Source organism: Alternaria viburni (genome assembly GCF_023758015.1).
Source record: "Alternaria viburni strain BMP 2772 chromosome Unknown scaffold_5, whole genome shotgun sequence".
NCBI lineage: Eukaryota > Fungi > Ascomycota > Dothideomycetes > Pleosporales > Pleosporaceae > Alternaria > Alternaria viburni.
The window spans coordinates 683,937-700,507 of NW_026055774.1; the positions used below are offsets into that span (position 1 = coordinate 683,937).

General features: G+C 52.0%; 6 protein-coding genes across 6 annotated transcripts; 4 read left to right on the forward strand and 2 right to left on the reverse strand.

Moving 5' to 3' along the window:
• Positions 1-532: 532 nt before the first annotated feature.
• Positions 533-1,567, forward strand: J4E79_003100 (uncharacterized protein; the record flags this gene model as incomplete). Its single annotated transcript, XM_049351996.1, has 3 exons — positions 533-703; positions 747-802; positions 856-1,567. The coding sequence occupies 3 exons, from the start codon at positions 533-535 to the stop codon at positions 1,565-1,567; spliced, it is 939 nt and encodes a 312-aa protein (XP_049213467.1).
• A 1,253-nt stretch (positions 1,568-2,820) lies between these two features.
• J4E79_003101 (uncharacterized protein) lies at positions 2,821-3,416 on the forward strand (the record flags this gene model as incomplete). The annotated part of the gene is made up of 2 exons (XM_049351997.1): positions 2,821-3,269; positions 3,335-3,416. The coding sequence occupies 2 exons, from the start codon at positions 2,821-2,823 to the stop codon at positions 3,414-3,416; spliced, it is 531 nt and encodes a 176-aa protein (XP_049213468.1).
• A 781-nt stretch (positions 3,417-4,197) lies between these two features.
• On the forward strand, positions 4,198-5,316 carry J4E79_003102 (uncharacterized protein; the record flags this gene model as incomplete). The annotated part of the gene is made up of 1 exon (XM_049351998.1): positions 4,198-5,316. One exon carries the CDS (start codon positions 4,198-4,200, stop codon positions 5,314-5,316), a length of 1,119 nt encoding a protein of 372 aa, XP_049213469.1.
• A 2,054-nt stretch (positions 5,317-7,370) lies between these two features.
• Positions 7,371-8,448, forward strand: J4E79_003103 (uncharacterized protein; the record flags this gene model as incomplete). Its single annotated transcript, XM_049351999.1, has 2 exons — positions 7,371-7,450; positions 7,500-8,448. The coding sequence occupies 2 exons, from the start codon at positions 7,371-7,373 to the stop codon at positions 8,446-8,448; spliced, it is 1,029 nt and encodes a 342-aa protein (XP_049213470.1).
• Positions 8,449-8,714: 266 nt separating this feature from the next.
• Positions 8,715-10,350, reverse strand: J4E79_003104 (uncharacterized protein; the record flags this gene model as incomplete). Its single annotated transcript, XM_049352000.1, has 3 exons — positions 8,715-8,936; positions 8,994-10,071; positions 10,172-10,350. The coding sequence occupies 3 exons, from the start codon at positions 10,348-10,350 to the stop codon at positions 8,715-8,717; spliced, it is 1,479 nt and encodes a 492-aa protein (XP_049213471.1).
• A 3,408-nt stretch (positions 10,351-13,758) lies between these two features.
• On the reverse strand, positions 13,759-15,696 carry VTS1 (Flap-structured DNA-binding and RNA-binding protein; the record flags this gene model as incomplete). Its single annotated transcript, XM_049352001.1, has 3 exons — positions 13,759-13,806; positions 13,863-15,145; positions 15,195-15,696. The coding sequence occupies 3 exons, from the start codon at positions 15,694-15,696 to the stop codon at positions 13,759-13,761; spliced, it is 1,833 nt and encodes a 610-aa protein (XP_049213472.1).
• Positions 15,697-16,571: the final 875 nt, after the last annotated feature.

Below are 16,571 nucleotides of genomic sequence, written 5' to 3' on the forward strand. Positions count from 1 at the left end.
CGTTGTGCGAGGGCTCGACGAGATCGCGGTCGCTAATTGGCGATGAGTTGTCGGCACCTGAGGCGTGGACTAGAGATCGGTCTCTGCGCGAGGTGCTGGAGCGACTTCTGTATACGAGATATGTGCGACGAGGGCGCTATGCATGACACAGTCTTCGGCGAAATGTTATGAATGGTATCGATGCGAGGAGAACGGGGCGGAGAGGAAGCTGTTGGACGCGTTCAGAACAGCTGATCCGAAGACGCGGCGGAATGAACATGGTCGGGGGGGCATGTGAATATATGGCATGTCTGCTCCATGCTGAGCTACATCAGTGTAGACGACCTGCGGGTTGTGTAGGAAGCCTCGCAAGCTTCCAAGGTTGGGTTCCCAGCCGCGTTCCGATGCGCGGGTGTTGCCGGCTATAATCCATAAGTTCCGACGGAGATTCCGATCAACTCACCACGCCACCTCCACAAACGCTTGACTTCGAGACTTCACACCCCAGATCACATTCCACTCAAATCACGACGCGTCTTACTTGATAACCAACATGGCCAAAGTCGAAGGTGCTCCTGCTCATGGCGCTGTAGCCCACCTCCTACCACAAACATACAAGCGATTAGTCTCGGAATGGCTGGAAGAGGACACACCAAGTTTCGATTATGGTGGTTTCGTAGTGGGCGAGGAGCTGTCGGAAGCGAAGCTGCTCGGAAAGAGTGAAGTGAGTGCTTTCGACTACTGTAAGTGCCGACTAACATTGACAGGGCATAGTGGCAGGCGTCCCGTTCTTCGATGAAGTGTTCCGACAACTAGGTTGCACGTGCGTTCATCTCACCAGATTACATGATCAAGCTTAATATTGACAACTACTAGCGTGGAGTGGCATGTCAAAGAAGGCGCTTCGTTCCAACCCATCACCCACTGCGCTACTGTGCGCGGCCCGGTCCGTCACCTCCTCCTCGGCGAGCGCGTGGCTCTCAACACTCTCGCTCGCTGCTCCGGCATCGCGACCAAGTCGAATCGCCTACTTGTTCTTTTACGAGGAGCTGGTTACCCAAACATTCTTGCTGGTACCAGGAAGACTACACCAGGTTTTCGACTTGTAGAGAAGTACGGCATGCTGGTGGGGGGCGTGGACGCGCATCGAGTTGATCTTAGTGCAATGACAATGCTGAAAGACAACCACATCGTTGCCGCAGGGAGCATCACCAATGCTATAAGAGCGGCCAAAGCAGCTGGTGGCTTCGCAATCAAAGTCGAAGTTGAATGCCAATCGTTTGATGAAGCTGACGAGGCGATTGCCGCTGGCGCTGACATCGTCATGTTAGACAACTTCACCCCAGAAGGTGTCCAGGTTGCTGCTAAAGACTTGAAGGATAAGTGGGGACGGGGTACTGGCGACAGGAAGCAGTTCCTCGTTGAAGTGAGTGGTGGGCTTACAGAGTACAACGTGGAGAAGTACGTCTGCGGCGATATTGACATCGTGAGCACCAGTAGTATACATCAAGGAGTACCACACGTGGATTTCAGTCTGAAGATCGTACCGAAAAGCAAGAAGGATGGAGGGGAGAGTTCGGCAGTATGACCTGACGGCGGGCGAGGGGGACTCGTTAGTGATCCTTGGGTACATTAAGATATAGCTCACTAATTCATCGTAGTTAGCCGAGACATAAGTCACCGGTCAAAGACATGGCTTTCGCCATTATATTAATTCCCGGAACTGTCACGCATTCGTGCCATGACCGCCGATGCTGAAGTAAAGACACTTACCCTTCTAGCAAGGATAATCACGGGTTCAAGCAATCGCTGTCCGTGCTAATCCTCAATACGACAAGATCATCGATGAAAGCGCTCTTGTCGTTGCTGCCTCCCAACATATGGTTCCACAACGCCATCGACTGTAATACGTGGCCGTGTTATACCCCTGCTCCGGCGTCATCTAGCCGCTCTGCGCCGCTCCTTCGTCTGTATCAAACTCTTACAACCAATCTTCTTCGTTGCGCTTACCTACGAGTCCTTTGATCTTCTCAACCGGCGGGCCTGATTTCCGGTGAGGTGGTACGGATCCGCTTTCCCTGCGTTTTGCCGTCATCCCGGCCATATATGCTAGATAACTCGTGCGTCCGCCAAATACATGCGACGGTCTCAACCCCTAGGTCGCTGTCCTTCTCCATGGTCTCGTCTGTCTACTTTGAGTCGAAGGGCTTCTCGTTGGTCGTACTGAATCGATGTACATCATGGCGAGGAGACTGACTACGCTGGTTGCCCACGCCCTTGACGCCCCGGCCATATTTTACGGTCAACATTACTTAGATTTGGAATCTTATCCAGCAGTGGGTATACAAAGTCAAGGAAAGCTTTGTCGCTCCCTTGAGTAGCATTAGCAAGCGCTGGTGAGAAGTATAGCAGTTGGACCCCATAACAGTGGGCCTATATGTGGTCCTGGCGCGAACCGTGCCTAATGAGCAGCTTCCGCGAAAGTTTAAGAATTCAGGCTCTAAGCGAACTACCTTTGCTTCGCTTACCTTCCGTGTGCGCCGTAGTCCAGACACGAAGGAACGACATCCTCTCGCTTCAATATCGTGTTGTAAATTACCATGCTTGCACTGCATGAAGCCAAACCACTTTCTATCGACCGCCATGTAGAGCTCCGAATCCTACATCGGCCACGCCGGGTGACAGAGCACGCATATGCACCATCTCACGTATATCTAGGCATGGGGAAAACAAGTATAAACGTGTGAGCTGTGAGCACCCTCTTCGCACCATCGATCAGTCGTTCATGAACCTCAGCTCCATCAAACCCTACGATACAATTGCTCTCCTCGCTTTCTCAATATGCAACACTTCAACACCGTCCTGGCCCTCGCTGCTGCAGTGTCAGCTGTCGATATCAAATCGCACGGCGAGTCACACTGCAAAGGGGTTACCCACACGTATGTGAACGCCAACCCCAACAAGTGCTATGGCCTTGGCGGTACATCCTGGGCTTGGTCGTTCAACGCTATTCCCACAAACTGGAATCTGGAAACTCGAACTCACAAAGATGGATACTGCAAAACGTTAGTTCACGCCTGGAACTCGAATGGCGCAAGCACGGTGTGCCATGGCGCAGCCGTAAACAACCTGAAGTACACGGGTGCTGGATACAGTTTTGCCAATAAGAAGAGGTCGGAAGACACTGTTTTCAACAGCGAAGACTGCATCTGGAAGCCTGACCTTTTGACGCTGAAGGATGGCACAACATACATGCTTACGGATGTTGAGGACGAAACCGTGAAGATCATGTAAGAGAATTTCTAGACACCGGACATGACCCTGGATATGATACACTAACTGCATCTTCCCATAGACTCGCATATGGTGACAACACCACGATTGCCGAAAACATGCCAAACCTGTTCGACAAGTACATTACACAGGAGCGTCGCTGAGCGCCGGCAAGATCGGTTTTTGGTGGCCCCTAGTGGGATGCCTTGGTTGAATATATCCAATCAATCTCCTTCAACGTTACTGCAACCACGCAGAGCAGACGCGTTCACGACTTCCAAAGCTCACATCACACGTATTCAATCAGGACCCCTGAGACAAGAAAACGAGCAAATGAGATGATCCGACAGATTTTGGGCGATCAATCCAAGAGAGACTCATCTTGCTGTATACTATTTGGATATCACACACAAATTTATTTAATTTGATGATCGTCCTCCTCAGTTCCCACTGCTTCTCGTGTTCATATCTCTTATGTTTGGTAACACTTGGATGATGATGATGGTCTTGCTAATCATCGTCCCTGCATTTGAGTGATGTCGATGTGTGAAGGTGGTAAGCCCAACCAAAGGCAATTCTCTTGCCTTACCCTCTGGAATGCTCTCTCAACACCACATCAACCATCGTTCTCGTGGCACATTCACTTTGGCAACACCGTGCTATTGTTGGCTTACAGCGCAATAAAGAAGCATCAAGAGCTTGGATAAGCGCTAGGTTATTGTGCAGCCGTGAACTCAATAGCAACAGCGTGGCATTGTGCTGGCGCACCTTCCGCCTTCCGACTTGGTATGACCAGTCCTTTCCGGATTACGCCAACCTTCCCACAATGTCGCATCACTGTATTATGGTCAATACAATTAACCTATAGAACAAAGTCATTTTCTCTCTCACACACTTCTCATCATTACCACAAACCTTTGCCGAACAACATACACAGGTACAAATATGCGCACGAAACTATCGTTTACTACGACCCTGGCGGCTCTGGCCATCCTAGGAGATGCGCACGGAGACCATGCTAATGACAGCAGGCAGTACACGCTAACAGACGATCTTAGCTACAAGAACTTCTTCTCCGCCTTTGACTTCTTCAACGAAACCGACCCAACGAAAGGCTTTGTCAATTATCAGAATCAGGAAGATGCGACCAAGCAGGGCCTAATAGGCTACCTTGAGGACACAAGGTCCGTGTTCATGGGTGTAGACTATACCACTAAAGACCCTACTGGCCGCGCTTCTGTTCGCCTTGAGAGCAAGAAAAGCTGGAATCATGGACTACTCATCGCAGACATTCGTCATATGCCTTCGTCGGAATGCGGCACTTGGCCAGCCTTTTGGCTTTTATCGTCTTCAGTGCAATGGCCGAATGGCGGGGAAGTCGATATCCTCGAGGGTGTCAACGACTACGAAAGCAACTCTATTACTTTACACACAACCAAAGGCTGTGTTGTTGATAACTCGACTGCGGCTGGAGGAGGATTTGGTGCTGTAGGTGGTGATAACAATGCGCCATTTACTGGTCTTATGAGTACCGACGACTGCGACGTCGCCGCACCTGGCCAAGAGAAGAACGTCGGATGCTCTATCCACGCTCCTGACACCATGCCTGGGATCCAAAGTGGCGGCAGTAGCGGTAGTTCCGACAATACTGATGCCGCGCCTCTCCCATCTTATGGTACCGAATTCAACAAAGCGCAGGGTGGTGTCTATGCCATTGAGTGGGCCGCCACCAGCATCTCAGTTTGGTTCTTCCCCCGCGACTCCCCGGGCTTCACGGATAATTTCTCTTCGAACACCACGACACCCGACCCATCAACCTGGGGCACACCTATAGCGCACTTCGGCGGTGCTGGCTGCGACTTTTCTGAGCGCTTCAAAGATCTTCAGATCATCTTTAACACTGCCTTCTGCGGCGAATGGGCAGGCGCCGAGTGGGATAAGTCTTGTGCCAAAAAGACCGGTGTTGTTACTTGCAATGAGTATGTACGCGATAATCCCCAGGCCTTCGTGGAGGCGTATTGGGAAGTCGCGGGATTGAAGTGGTTCCAAAAGGGTGCTGCGTAGAGGCGGAATACCGTTGCAGTTCTGCCGAAACGCGAGGAAGTTGCCCATTTCCCCGTGAAAAATGCCAAGACAAAGGGTAGATGGTATGCTTGGTGACTATCACATCCGTATTTGTCGTGTAAGCTGCGTCTGGGCTACGGAACTGTTTCGCTTTCCAATGTCTTCAAGCTTAGCTTCGCGGATGTCAAATTCGATGCTTCCTGGTTCAATCACGTCTATTCAGGCCCAAGCTGCCCTCCCGAGGCCGATATGAGAATATGCAGACTATCTCTTGTTCGATGTGGAATTGTGGAATCGTTCACTTTGAAGTGATTTTCTGGTTATGATTGTGGCTACGATGTTCGAAGGTACCTATGTCATTTGGTCGGTTGCCCACTTCCAAGCCGAAGATGTCTGGAGCCGATTTCCTCAGTAGATATGTGCGCACAATGATCAGAGTTTCGTAGAGCAGCCAAAGGAAGGAAAAGAGGCTGAGAGTTTACGTTCAGGATGTGCGCGGGCGCGTCGCGGACGCGTCAGACAGTTAGCCAGGTTGGGTTAGCGCTTGAAACGCCTCCTGCAACATTCCATCCAAGCTCCCGACCCTTTTAGCCCCTGGGAAACGGTTTGAGCGCAACACAGCGACATCCGCACTACCCTCGATCATAAGTGTAGTGTACGACCCTCGTTTAAAACCACGTTTTCGATAAGCCCGATCTATATCCATTCAGTGAGATGGCACCTCCGGAAAAGCGCCCTATGATCCCGAAGAGTGCGCACACTTTAAGCAAGCTACCCGAGTACGAGGCCCATTAACCTTGAGCTCATGGAATTCTGACAAATCAAACGTAGCTTGAGTAGCAACATCATCAAGGTCAGGCTCGGCATCAACAATTTCAACTACGATGAGCCAGGCGAGCTGGGGCCGACCGAGGCAAAGGTCGATCCGCGACAGAAAAGAATCGAGGACTACTTCAATCCTACCCCCAAACTTGATAAATTGAATAGCATGCCGGGCCAAATCAACATTCAAAGCGGCACAGGGAACCGGAACAATGAGCGTGTGTCATTTGTACATACGAGTGTTTTATGCCAAACGTCCGCTTTCTTCCAGACTGCTACGAAGCAGATATGGCGGGGCCAAACTCGAAAGCCTATCGATCTTACCACAGAAAACTATGGTATCTTCCAACAGTACCTACAGTGGCTATACAGTGGCAGGATCGCAATACATTGGTGCCCAGAGCCTGACAAAAATATTCCAAACAGTTCGTACAAGGCGACCCACGACTTGTTGGAACAGTATCTCTTTGGAGGCAGGATGCTGGATCCAACCTTCCAGAACGCTGTCATCAGAGCTTTTATGGACTGCATAAGTAACGCGCATACTTTTCCGACTTGGAACAAGATTAGGGATGTGTACAAAGGCACTATGGAGAACTCTCCGATCCGGAAGCTCCTCTTGGATATTTTGGCATCCCTAGCAGACAAGACTTGGAGCTTTGATAATATCGTAGAGGAGGCTGGTGAAGAGTTTACCAATGATCTAGTAGCTACGTTGGCGGTGAAACGACAAAAGCCTGGATCGAGCTGCAAATGCAAACACATGAATCAATGGGCTTGCCCACAAACCCAGACGAGATACTTCTGCGAGATTCCCGATGATAAGAAAAGAGGGGGAGCTCCTGCATAAACTATGTAAACGTTATCGAACAAAGACAAGGAAGGACTACTACACGTCAGCCTCTTACGTACCATTGTTTACGTTTTGATTCCGCATAACTTGTTGCAGCAAAAGGATAAGAATGCTCAAGTGTACTCGATGTAAGCTAATCTCAATACGCTGGCGTTGCGCCAAGAATATCCCAGTCTTGATGGGGTCGAAATTGCCCGCCCTGGGAGCAATCACAACACCCGTGGACGGTTCCTTCACTGCGGACAAACGCGCAGCGCTAACCAAAAACCGGACTAGCGACGATGCGCTCTCACCTCAAACTGTGGTCCGCGGTGCAATCAAACATCCTTTCGCACTTCTCACGCCGTCAATCGACTTCCAAAGACTTGATCGATCCACAATGGCGCCCAAAACCGATCGACCAGCGAAGCGAAGAAAGCTTCTCCCTCGGGGTGTCGCTGATTCTCGCGATTTACTTGAGTAGGTTCTACATGCACATGATTCTTGGAACGATCCTAACACGGCATAGTGTAAGCAGCGAAATACTCATGGTCAAGGTCGGGAGTGGCGACGATCCAGTCCAACCGAGTGCAGCATGCGAAAATTGCGGCAAGAAGGAAGGCGAGCAGCAACGTGCGAAAGATCTTGCTGATAATATGAACCAAGAAGATGGACAAGGTGCAGGAGAACTCGAGAAGCAAAACGTAGTTCTTGTCCAGGGTGACGACAAGGGTGCTGGCACAGACTCCGACAAGGACGGCGCAATTGACAAAGAGAGCGACGAGAACAGCAACGAAAGTGACGACAGCGATGACGACAGCGATATCGACTCAGGAATCTCCGACCAACGCATCTTCCATGTCCACAAAAGCGTTCTCTGCAAGACATCCGCCTTCTTCCAAAATGCAACGAAGCCAGAATGGACTGGTCCAACACCGCGACCTACAGATCTTTCTGACGAGCTTCCAGAAATCTTCCATTTGTATGTGCAATGGTTGTACAGTGGGAAGATCGCCGTCGAGATCACGCCCTCCAGTGACTCGGATACGGACGTTCGCAAACACGAGAACGTGGATTATCATTCACTGATTCAGTCGTACATACTTGGAGAGAAGCTCATGGATACCACATTTCAGAACGCAGTACTGCAATGTTTGATCGAGTGCGTGGAGCAAGCAGACTGTTTTCCCGGTGACCGGACTATCAGGACGGCCTATAAGCGCACGATAAAGCACTCGCCTCTTCGTAAATTGCTGGTCGACTTCTGGGTGTGGCACGGCGATTCTGAGGGGGCGGCTGATGACATGAATGCGAGCCTGGGGACCGACTTCACGAACGACTTACTTAAGGCCATGCTTGAAGCGCGTCCTAGTCCGGACACGAATAAAGCGAAGGTCCAGCCTCCTTGGCTGACACATCCGGAGATCTACAGCATAAAGGATAACAAGAAGACCGCCAAAGACACCAGCAACAGCTGAGATGTCGCGAACGAGTAGCGTGGAGTGTGTCTGCAAATGTTGCTGAGATTTGTGAGAGGAAGTGTTGTACGAGGCCCTTCACGATACACTGAGATGGTAGATTACAACACAGGAAAGGAGGAATCTTGTAGAGTCCTGCAACTCGAAGCTTTTACTGGATACCTGCGTGCAAGTCGCAGCTAGGCTAAGAGCTTGGTAATGACAACCAAAGACGAGTATTAACAATGAAGGCTAGCATGTGCCCGTAAATTCAGTACTATGTTCCCCTAAATCGTGTATCTGAATCGTGGGCTGTCATCGCCCATCTCTGCAATATCCTCATCGCTCATCCCTTCAACCAGATGCTCTTCCTCACCCTTCTCACGTCTCGAGTTGATGCGCCCAAGATGGAACCACATGACAGCGTAGCATATACAAGCAAAAGCCACCATAGCCATAGTGATACCATGACCCTTGACGAAGCGGGGGCGATCAGCCGTGGGATAGATCTAGCGATCCGTTAGCAGCGTTTCCACATGGAGCCAAGTAATTACGAATAGACTTACAAAAGCACTCATAATACCCGCACAGTTACCGATGCTTAACTGCAGCCCTGTCGCAGTGGTCCTCTTTCCATATCGTGGCAGGTTTGTAGGTAGCCAAGCTAATGGCAGACCAACACATACATACAAGCCCATTGCGACAAGGAAGCAGCCAGCGTAATGAACGCCTGAACTGGCATCGCTGATCAACATGGCGTATCCGACGATGCTCACCACGCCGAGCAATATGCTGTAAAATCCACGCTTCTGCTGTTTATCGGAGAAACGCGCAACAACCAGGTAGGTAATGGCACCCAGTGCATAGCACGGAATCGTAAGGACCTGCACCATCGCGCTGCTGGCGGTAGTGTTGATCGACCTGATAATCGTCGGCAGGAAAGTAGAGTAGCCGTAAAGCATGGTATCGCTTCCGAATTGGGCAAAGCAGAATACCCAGACCTTCCAGTCCTTGACGCACTTCCTTACGTCCTCCCAGTGAAATTCCGCTGCTTTCTTGGTGTACCCTGTCTGGCGCTTGAGGCGAGCGGCGGCGAAAGCCTTCTCTTCGGCGGTAAAGAAGTAGGCAGTTTCCGGGGTGTCCGGCAGGATGAACCAGGTCGCGATACCCAGGACGAAGGTGGGAATACCTTCGATGATCATGATCCAGCGCCATCCTCGCAGGCCAGCCGTACCATCCATATGTCCAATAGCGTACGCAAGTAGTCCGCCGCAGGCTCCAGCCAGGGCAGCAGAGACGAAGAGGTATCCAATGCGTAGAGCAAGTTCGCGCTTGGTGTAGAAGAATGTCAAGTAAATGGCCATTCCGGGGAACAACCCTCCTTCCACGGCGCCAAGAAGAAGGCGGCATGCGATCAGACCGCCGTAGCTCTGCACGATACCGGTCAAGGTCGCGATGATACCCCATGCGACAGTGATAAAGGCTATCCATCGCGAGGGCGTAAGTTTCTTCAGCACCAGATTTGATGGTACTTCGGACAGGATGTACGTGACGAACAGAATAGAGACGGCTGTCTGAAATTGAGAATCTCCCATATTTAGATCTTCTTGTAGACCATATAGACGGGCGTTACCGATGTTGACTCTGCAATCGCGTAAGCAAATTTCTCGTACAAGCTGCTGCAGACTCCCAATCGCATCCAGTCTGGATAGACGACGCACTAATCAGAAAGATCCAAACTCACCTGTCCAGAAAACTGAGCAAGTACAGCAGCATAACCACCGGAATGACGAAAAGATCCAGCTTGCGCACAATCTTTGCTTCCAAAACCGGGTCGATGCCTTCTAGCTGCCTACCAATCTCATCGCTCTCTTTCGCGGCATCAGGCACAGCCGGATCGTACTGTTTCTCGATGTCGCTCATGGTGTTGTCAGGCGTCCTCGCCTAACAGTGGCTCGGAGAATTAAGCAACAGTGATGATCGATGACTCCACGTGAGGAAAATCGGCTGTCGCGTTAAAAACGCAAGATTGCGGCAAATGCGTCAGGAAGGGATGGTGAAGAAAAAGGCAGCGAGCGTCGCGTTCTTAATGCATCCGGCCGAAAGTCTGATCCGTCATCATGTAGCAACTCCACGACTTTGCCACGGAAGGGAAATGCTCATGCTTTAAATTCGTCGACGGCCTACGGCTTCGACATCGGACGAGTCTGCAAGGGGGCCCACTCTGAACATGTCGCCCGCGGGCAGATCCATGGCGGGGGGCTGGAGCCAATGGAGCACGGAGCTAACGGTTTGCGGTATGACGTTGACGGCTACCCTGCCGGTAACACAGATACGACTGCTGGGCAACTGATAACGAACCACACGCGTCGCTGTGGCCTATTGTCCGCCAATGTTCCAAGGTTGGGGGAGATATCAGACAAAGGATGGGGGTGCTCGCGTGCCCTTTTGAGAGAAGTGGTGGGGACAGGCATCCGGTGTGGTTTGACATGTTCGTCGCGTTAGTCCGCTGTCATGCATCGCTTAGGCAATGCGATTAGTCCTGTCTGACCAAACAATTGCTCCAACAGGACTTGGAGACGCGATTGCATCACATCACACTTTGTTGTGCAGATCAGCGCTGATCCTGAACGCGTTCCACAACACGAGCTAATCACTAATTGATACCATTTGAGTGGGGATTGCCATTCTCAAGCAGACAGACGCCCTCATACCAACTCAGACGATGTCAGCGACGGATAACTAAAGGGCGTCGTATCCCAATCGATAGGCAGTACGATGCCAGAGGATATGTCGATCTGCGCTGAGGGATCAACAGGCCACCCCAAGTCGTCGCGCGGAAAGTCGATCTCAGCCACTGCAGGTTCCATATCCACGCTCACGGTATGCTGGACGCAGGTACCGGCAAGATTTGACCGTGCAATCGCACGAACCTCCTTCGCCATTTTCATTCCAAGTGGCCATATAGTTCCCATCGTGTTCAGAAAGCCGATGCTGAGACGCACACGATCTCGCGCTATCGACAGCGCCTGCCCATCCAATAGATAGGTACATACAGACACTTGTGCTGCCGCGAGTTGCGCGGTTAGGCACATGATAAAAACATTGTGCTTTTCGAGAGCGCATGGTATTGCGAGGAGTTTGGTATGCATTTCGGTCGCCTTGAGCACACGTGCGGTATGTGTGTTTCGCCCAGTTTTTGGTGTCAGCGTAAAGGGAGAAGGAGGCAGAAAAGACTGCGTGGTCATCTCTTCAGGAAGGTGAGGTAGTGACGAGAAGGGCCTATGCAGTGTTGAGATTACTCTGTCCTTGTTAGCATGACAGTAGCAGTGGATGGAGGAAGGAATTACATCGCAGCACACATATGCGCCATGTACCTGTTGCACGTATGATTAGCGATCATGTTTTCGTCCGGCTGACGGTGTGGCATACATCACCTCATCTACTTGGCCATCGGGTCGAAGCGGGTCCTTCTTACAAGCTGGCAGCATCGCCGACCAAATCGCCAATTTCATGTCGCAGTTCTCGGTCATCGTTTCGCTAAATGTAGCAGTGTCGATAAAGGACTTCATGGCTGGAACTGTTAGACACCATACGAAGTAGATAACGGCTCTCATTGAGTACTTCCACCTGTGGTCTGTACTTACTGCAAGCGATGATCATTCCGATATCATAAAGATATACGATCGAAGAGTAAACGATCTCAATTTCTGCGAATTCACGGGCCTGGTACTCAGCCCAAGTCATCAAAGGCGGAATGTTCTGCTCGTGTCAGCTATTATCTCTATCTGCGCACTATCTCGACATACACCTGACTCAAAGTACTCATCATCGCATGGCAAATCAACGTTGTTCGATGTGAGAAGTAGTGTGTAGAAGGGCGTGTTGGTGACAAGGGCGAAGTTTTGATCCACAATATAAAGTACGTAAAACGTTCGCCTCCAACACTCTTCCAGTACAGCGCTACCTTCACCATACGCTCGAGCAAAGTCTCTTTCATTCATACGCAATTCTAATGCGATTGTGATAGCTTTGTCCAGGTGCTTACGAGCCTCGGCTCTGGAAATGCTGTGAAACTCAGCAAGAGCAAATAGCAGCAGTGCTTGAACGTTGAATGATGTATGCGCAAGGTCGGGTGACGTGACAGCTTCTAATGCTATCATCCGGTAGGGTTCAGATGAAGTCCAAGGGGCATAAATTGATCCAATCCATTCCAAGACGGACAGTAGTGCGGTCATTCCATGGTTCTCGTGTAGGCGCCTGGCTTGCAGATAGTGGAGAGGCAGTACAACTGGCCATGAAGACCAAAAATATTCGAAGTACAAATCGATGAGTCGTTCATTGTCGACTTGGAAGATCATTCGATTTCGCTGGCTCTCGTTCCGTCCACGAAGAAGTATGGAAGAACCTGATGAACCGCTCTCAAAGGACCCCAGGCTAGATTGGTCGGATGGGGATGGCGCTGGTAACTGGAGTTTTCCGCTGGTCAAGTTTTTGGGTTCTTGTTGCAGTCGTAGATGTCGCTCCGCAAGTGCAGCTTTGCTGAGACCTCCTCTTCTAGATTTTTGATAGATGCATTCTTTCCCGTCGCGCCTGCATCTGTTGCAGGCGGGTTGTGTGGAGTCACACTTTACGTGTCTATTGCGACACTGGATACAGGCCAGCACTACTCGTTCAATCCGTTTCGGATCCGACGATGGCTCCATGGTTGAAGAAAAACGAGAGGAAGACCGTAGGTTGCGATGGGATCACGGCCGTAACTGGGGGCACCGCCAAAGGAGATCTTACGCGTCAACCGTGGAAGGTCAAAGTCAAGATCATCCAAAAATAGTCATACATTCCGGTGAGTGGAAGACGAGCACGACGCGTAGGGCTGATCTGACTGGTTACACAGCGTGTCAAGGTGGGCGCCTGCCGAGTCGGCAAGAGTCGGATGAGCATCAGCATTGGGGGCCGCTCCCTCTTCATTAAGATGTTACGTTGAAAACCACAAATTCTCAACACGGTTTAGGCATGAACAGAAAGTGCTCGGGTGCGACACATTTCAGAGTTCAACTGACACACATAGTGTCACTATTAATCCCGTACATTCGCAAGCCCTTCTACCCTACTACCATAAACTAGAAATAATCGCACTATAAACCCACAATCAGCCTTCGTGATACGACAGGCCAACGTAGCAACATCCAAGTCTCTGGTCTCAATGCACAAAACATGTAATCATATGCGTTCCAGACCTGACGGCCAATAAACCGTACCAGCTGGGGTTGTCGCTTTTCGGTCGTATATCTATAATCGAAGGCGATGAAGCAGAATGAAGAAGCCGCGAGCTTAACGCAGCTTGCCGTGATCTTGAGCCTCTTTGACCTGTTCAAAGACCTGCAATACAATGTTAGTTATCGGGTTCCGTACATTAGAAGAATGGCGTTGCATACCTTGAGCATCTTCCTACGTGCACCAAGAGCATTGACTCCACGCTTCTCCAAGCCTTCGTCATCGAGCTCGATAAGCTCCTGCCACTTGAGATCCTTCAGGTTGTCTGTGTACTTGTGCAGACGGAGACTCCGAAGCCAGTTGGGAATGTCCGAAAGCAGACCAGGGTCGGTAGGATCCTCCGGGGGCTTGGAGCTGCCGCGACGGCCTCGGGGAGATCGACCGCGATCAATGTTGTCGCCGAGGAAGCCATGACCTTCATTGCTGCCGCCGGCAAGACCAAACTGAGCAAGGTTGAGAGCGCCCATACCGTTGTTCATCATGCCGCCGCCGTAGTCAGCAGCCAAGAACCCGTTAGCTTGAGGCGATGTGAAGTTGCCCATGGCACCCATGCCCTGACCCTGCATTGCGAAGCCGGGGGAGCTGGGGCGAGATCGGCGGCCTTGCATAGCAGCCAATTGCTGGGCCTGAAGAGCAGCCGCTTGCTGTGGTGTCAATACTTGGCCAAGCTCGTTTGTCATCAGGATGTTTCCGTTGCCCATCTGAGGCATGCCGGGGGACATGGGTCCGTTGTCAGAAGATCGGGCGCGGCGGAATTTGCGTACATCGTCCAGCTGGATGCGGTTGTTGACTGTAGACAACGCGGCCAGTTTCATAGCAGTAGCGTTCGCGACCATATCGGCCTGGTTGTTCGACTGCTGGAAATTGGCGACCATGGGAGTGCTCAGCTGGGAAGCCCAGCTTCCACCTGGGTTGTAAGAAGGCGAAAGGAGCGGCATGTTGGAGGAGTTGGCCTCGAGAGCGTTCAAGGTGGTGGTCTGGACATTGTTGCTATCGTTCTGGAGAGGAAGACGTGGAGATCGAAGACCGGCGGATGGAGGTGGCTGAGTGAATTGGCCCATCGGTGGCTGCTGATGCTGCTGCTGGCCGGAAGACTTGGGACGGTTCGCGCCCTCGTTCCAGGGTGATGCTGGCGGAGCATTGTTCTCTCTCTTGCTGTCCTCAGGGGCGGAGATGGTGGGAGCCGCTAGAGAAGTACGATCTCCAACGGTGCTATTGCGGTTGGACGCCGGCGCAACACCGACAACGTCGGTGAACTCAGCCTTCTGCTTGGCGATGGCAGCCGCGGCGTCCGGGAACATGCGGTTGATCTGGGATGTCTCCAAGCCCGAGTTGCGTTTTCCAGCACCCGGGGATGGCGGCGGACGGCCGAGGCCCATGGAATGACGGTTTTCGCCAGTGCCGAGCTTGCTCATGGCATCGCTCAGTTTCTGCGTCATGGGATCTAGCGCTCGTCAGCATGAAAAGTAGCCTGTGAGTGTTGTCAAGCTCACCTTTCTCTCCAAAGTTGGCAGGGGACAGAACGCCCGACATGGGCACGTTCTTGGACATCTGCTGCAAGACTTGGATGAAGAAGCGAATCTGCACCTGTGTCGTCTGCTGGAGGAGAGCGTAGAGGGCTGCAGTTCTCTCGGCCTCACTAAGGACGCGGAACCACTGCTCAATAGCGCTCAGCTCGTCTTTGAAGTCCTGGTCAAGAGTGGCTGTCGCCATCTCTTCGAGTGTGTTCTCATATTGATCGATGTCGGCGAGCCACTGCTGAGCAGCGCGCTCCATCTCATCCGGGTTGCCCGACTGCGTGTTGTTGCGCCCGAAGTAGATTTCGGACGCGGGACGAATGCCACGGTTGGCAAGCGGGGAGGGGAAGCCACCTAGATCAGCTGAGGCACGGAGGTGGTGGTTGGCGCCGAGGGAGGTTCGGGCTTGCGGGGGACGGAGCGAGCTGGAACCCTCGGGGGTGCTGTTCCTGTTGGCGGCGATGTGGCTGGCAGACATGGCGGCGGTGAAAGTGGTCGACGGCGGGTTGAAGTGTAGAGGGTGAAATTCTGGCAACTTGTCAGTACGGCCGGCCCAAGTGCTCGCAGACCGGATGCTGGCACACGTACAGTGTAGACTGGGCGGGAGCACGAAGGAAGGTATTGATGCTTGCACACGAGTCTTCTCCTGCAGTCCCAGCTGCCCAAAGTCAGTATAACGTCGGACGCTCGTGGGAGCGCGAACTTGCCTGTGCCTCAAAGGAGAGCTCGATGAGTTTCGCGGGAGGCTGACACTTGTGCAGGGATGCGGTCTGCTGCGATGCTCAGGCAGGCCGGGCAATAAGAAGAGACAGCGTAATATATCAAGGTACAAAGAAGGGAAGCTCAGCGACAGGAGGTCGAGTGTGAAGACGGCCAGAGGAGTGTTCGCTGCCAGGAGTCCGTCGAAAAGCCCGCGGCGTTGGGTTAGCGCGCCCAATCACGGAACCCTGCGCAAGGCTGAAGCAACGGCTCGCCAGATCTAGCCTGGTCCTCAGCTGTTACAGATAGTCGCGGCATACGTGACCACAAGCCTTCTGTTTGGATGGCTTGCATGGCTATCTCCGATTGTGTCAAGGGCGGTCACGGCTGCAGCTGCCTGTGAATCCCTCGCCTCTCCCCATGGTACACCTCCACACGCCCACCCACCAGTTGACCGACTGTGGCACTGTGGCCGTTTCGAGTCGAGCAAACGCGTCGACAGCGTGCTAGCCACACGATAGCATAGACGGTCAGAAGCGCACCGTTTCTGTAACAGCTTCTGCGGTGCCGTGCTTCTTATTGGCGAGCCGCGCCGTCAAACGCTCCGAGAAACAAAAGGAATTCTTCCCGAGACGTGTTCATGCACTGCCCGCT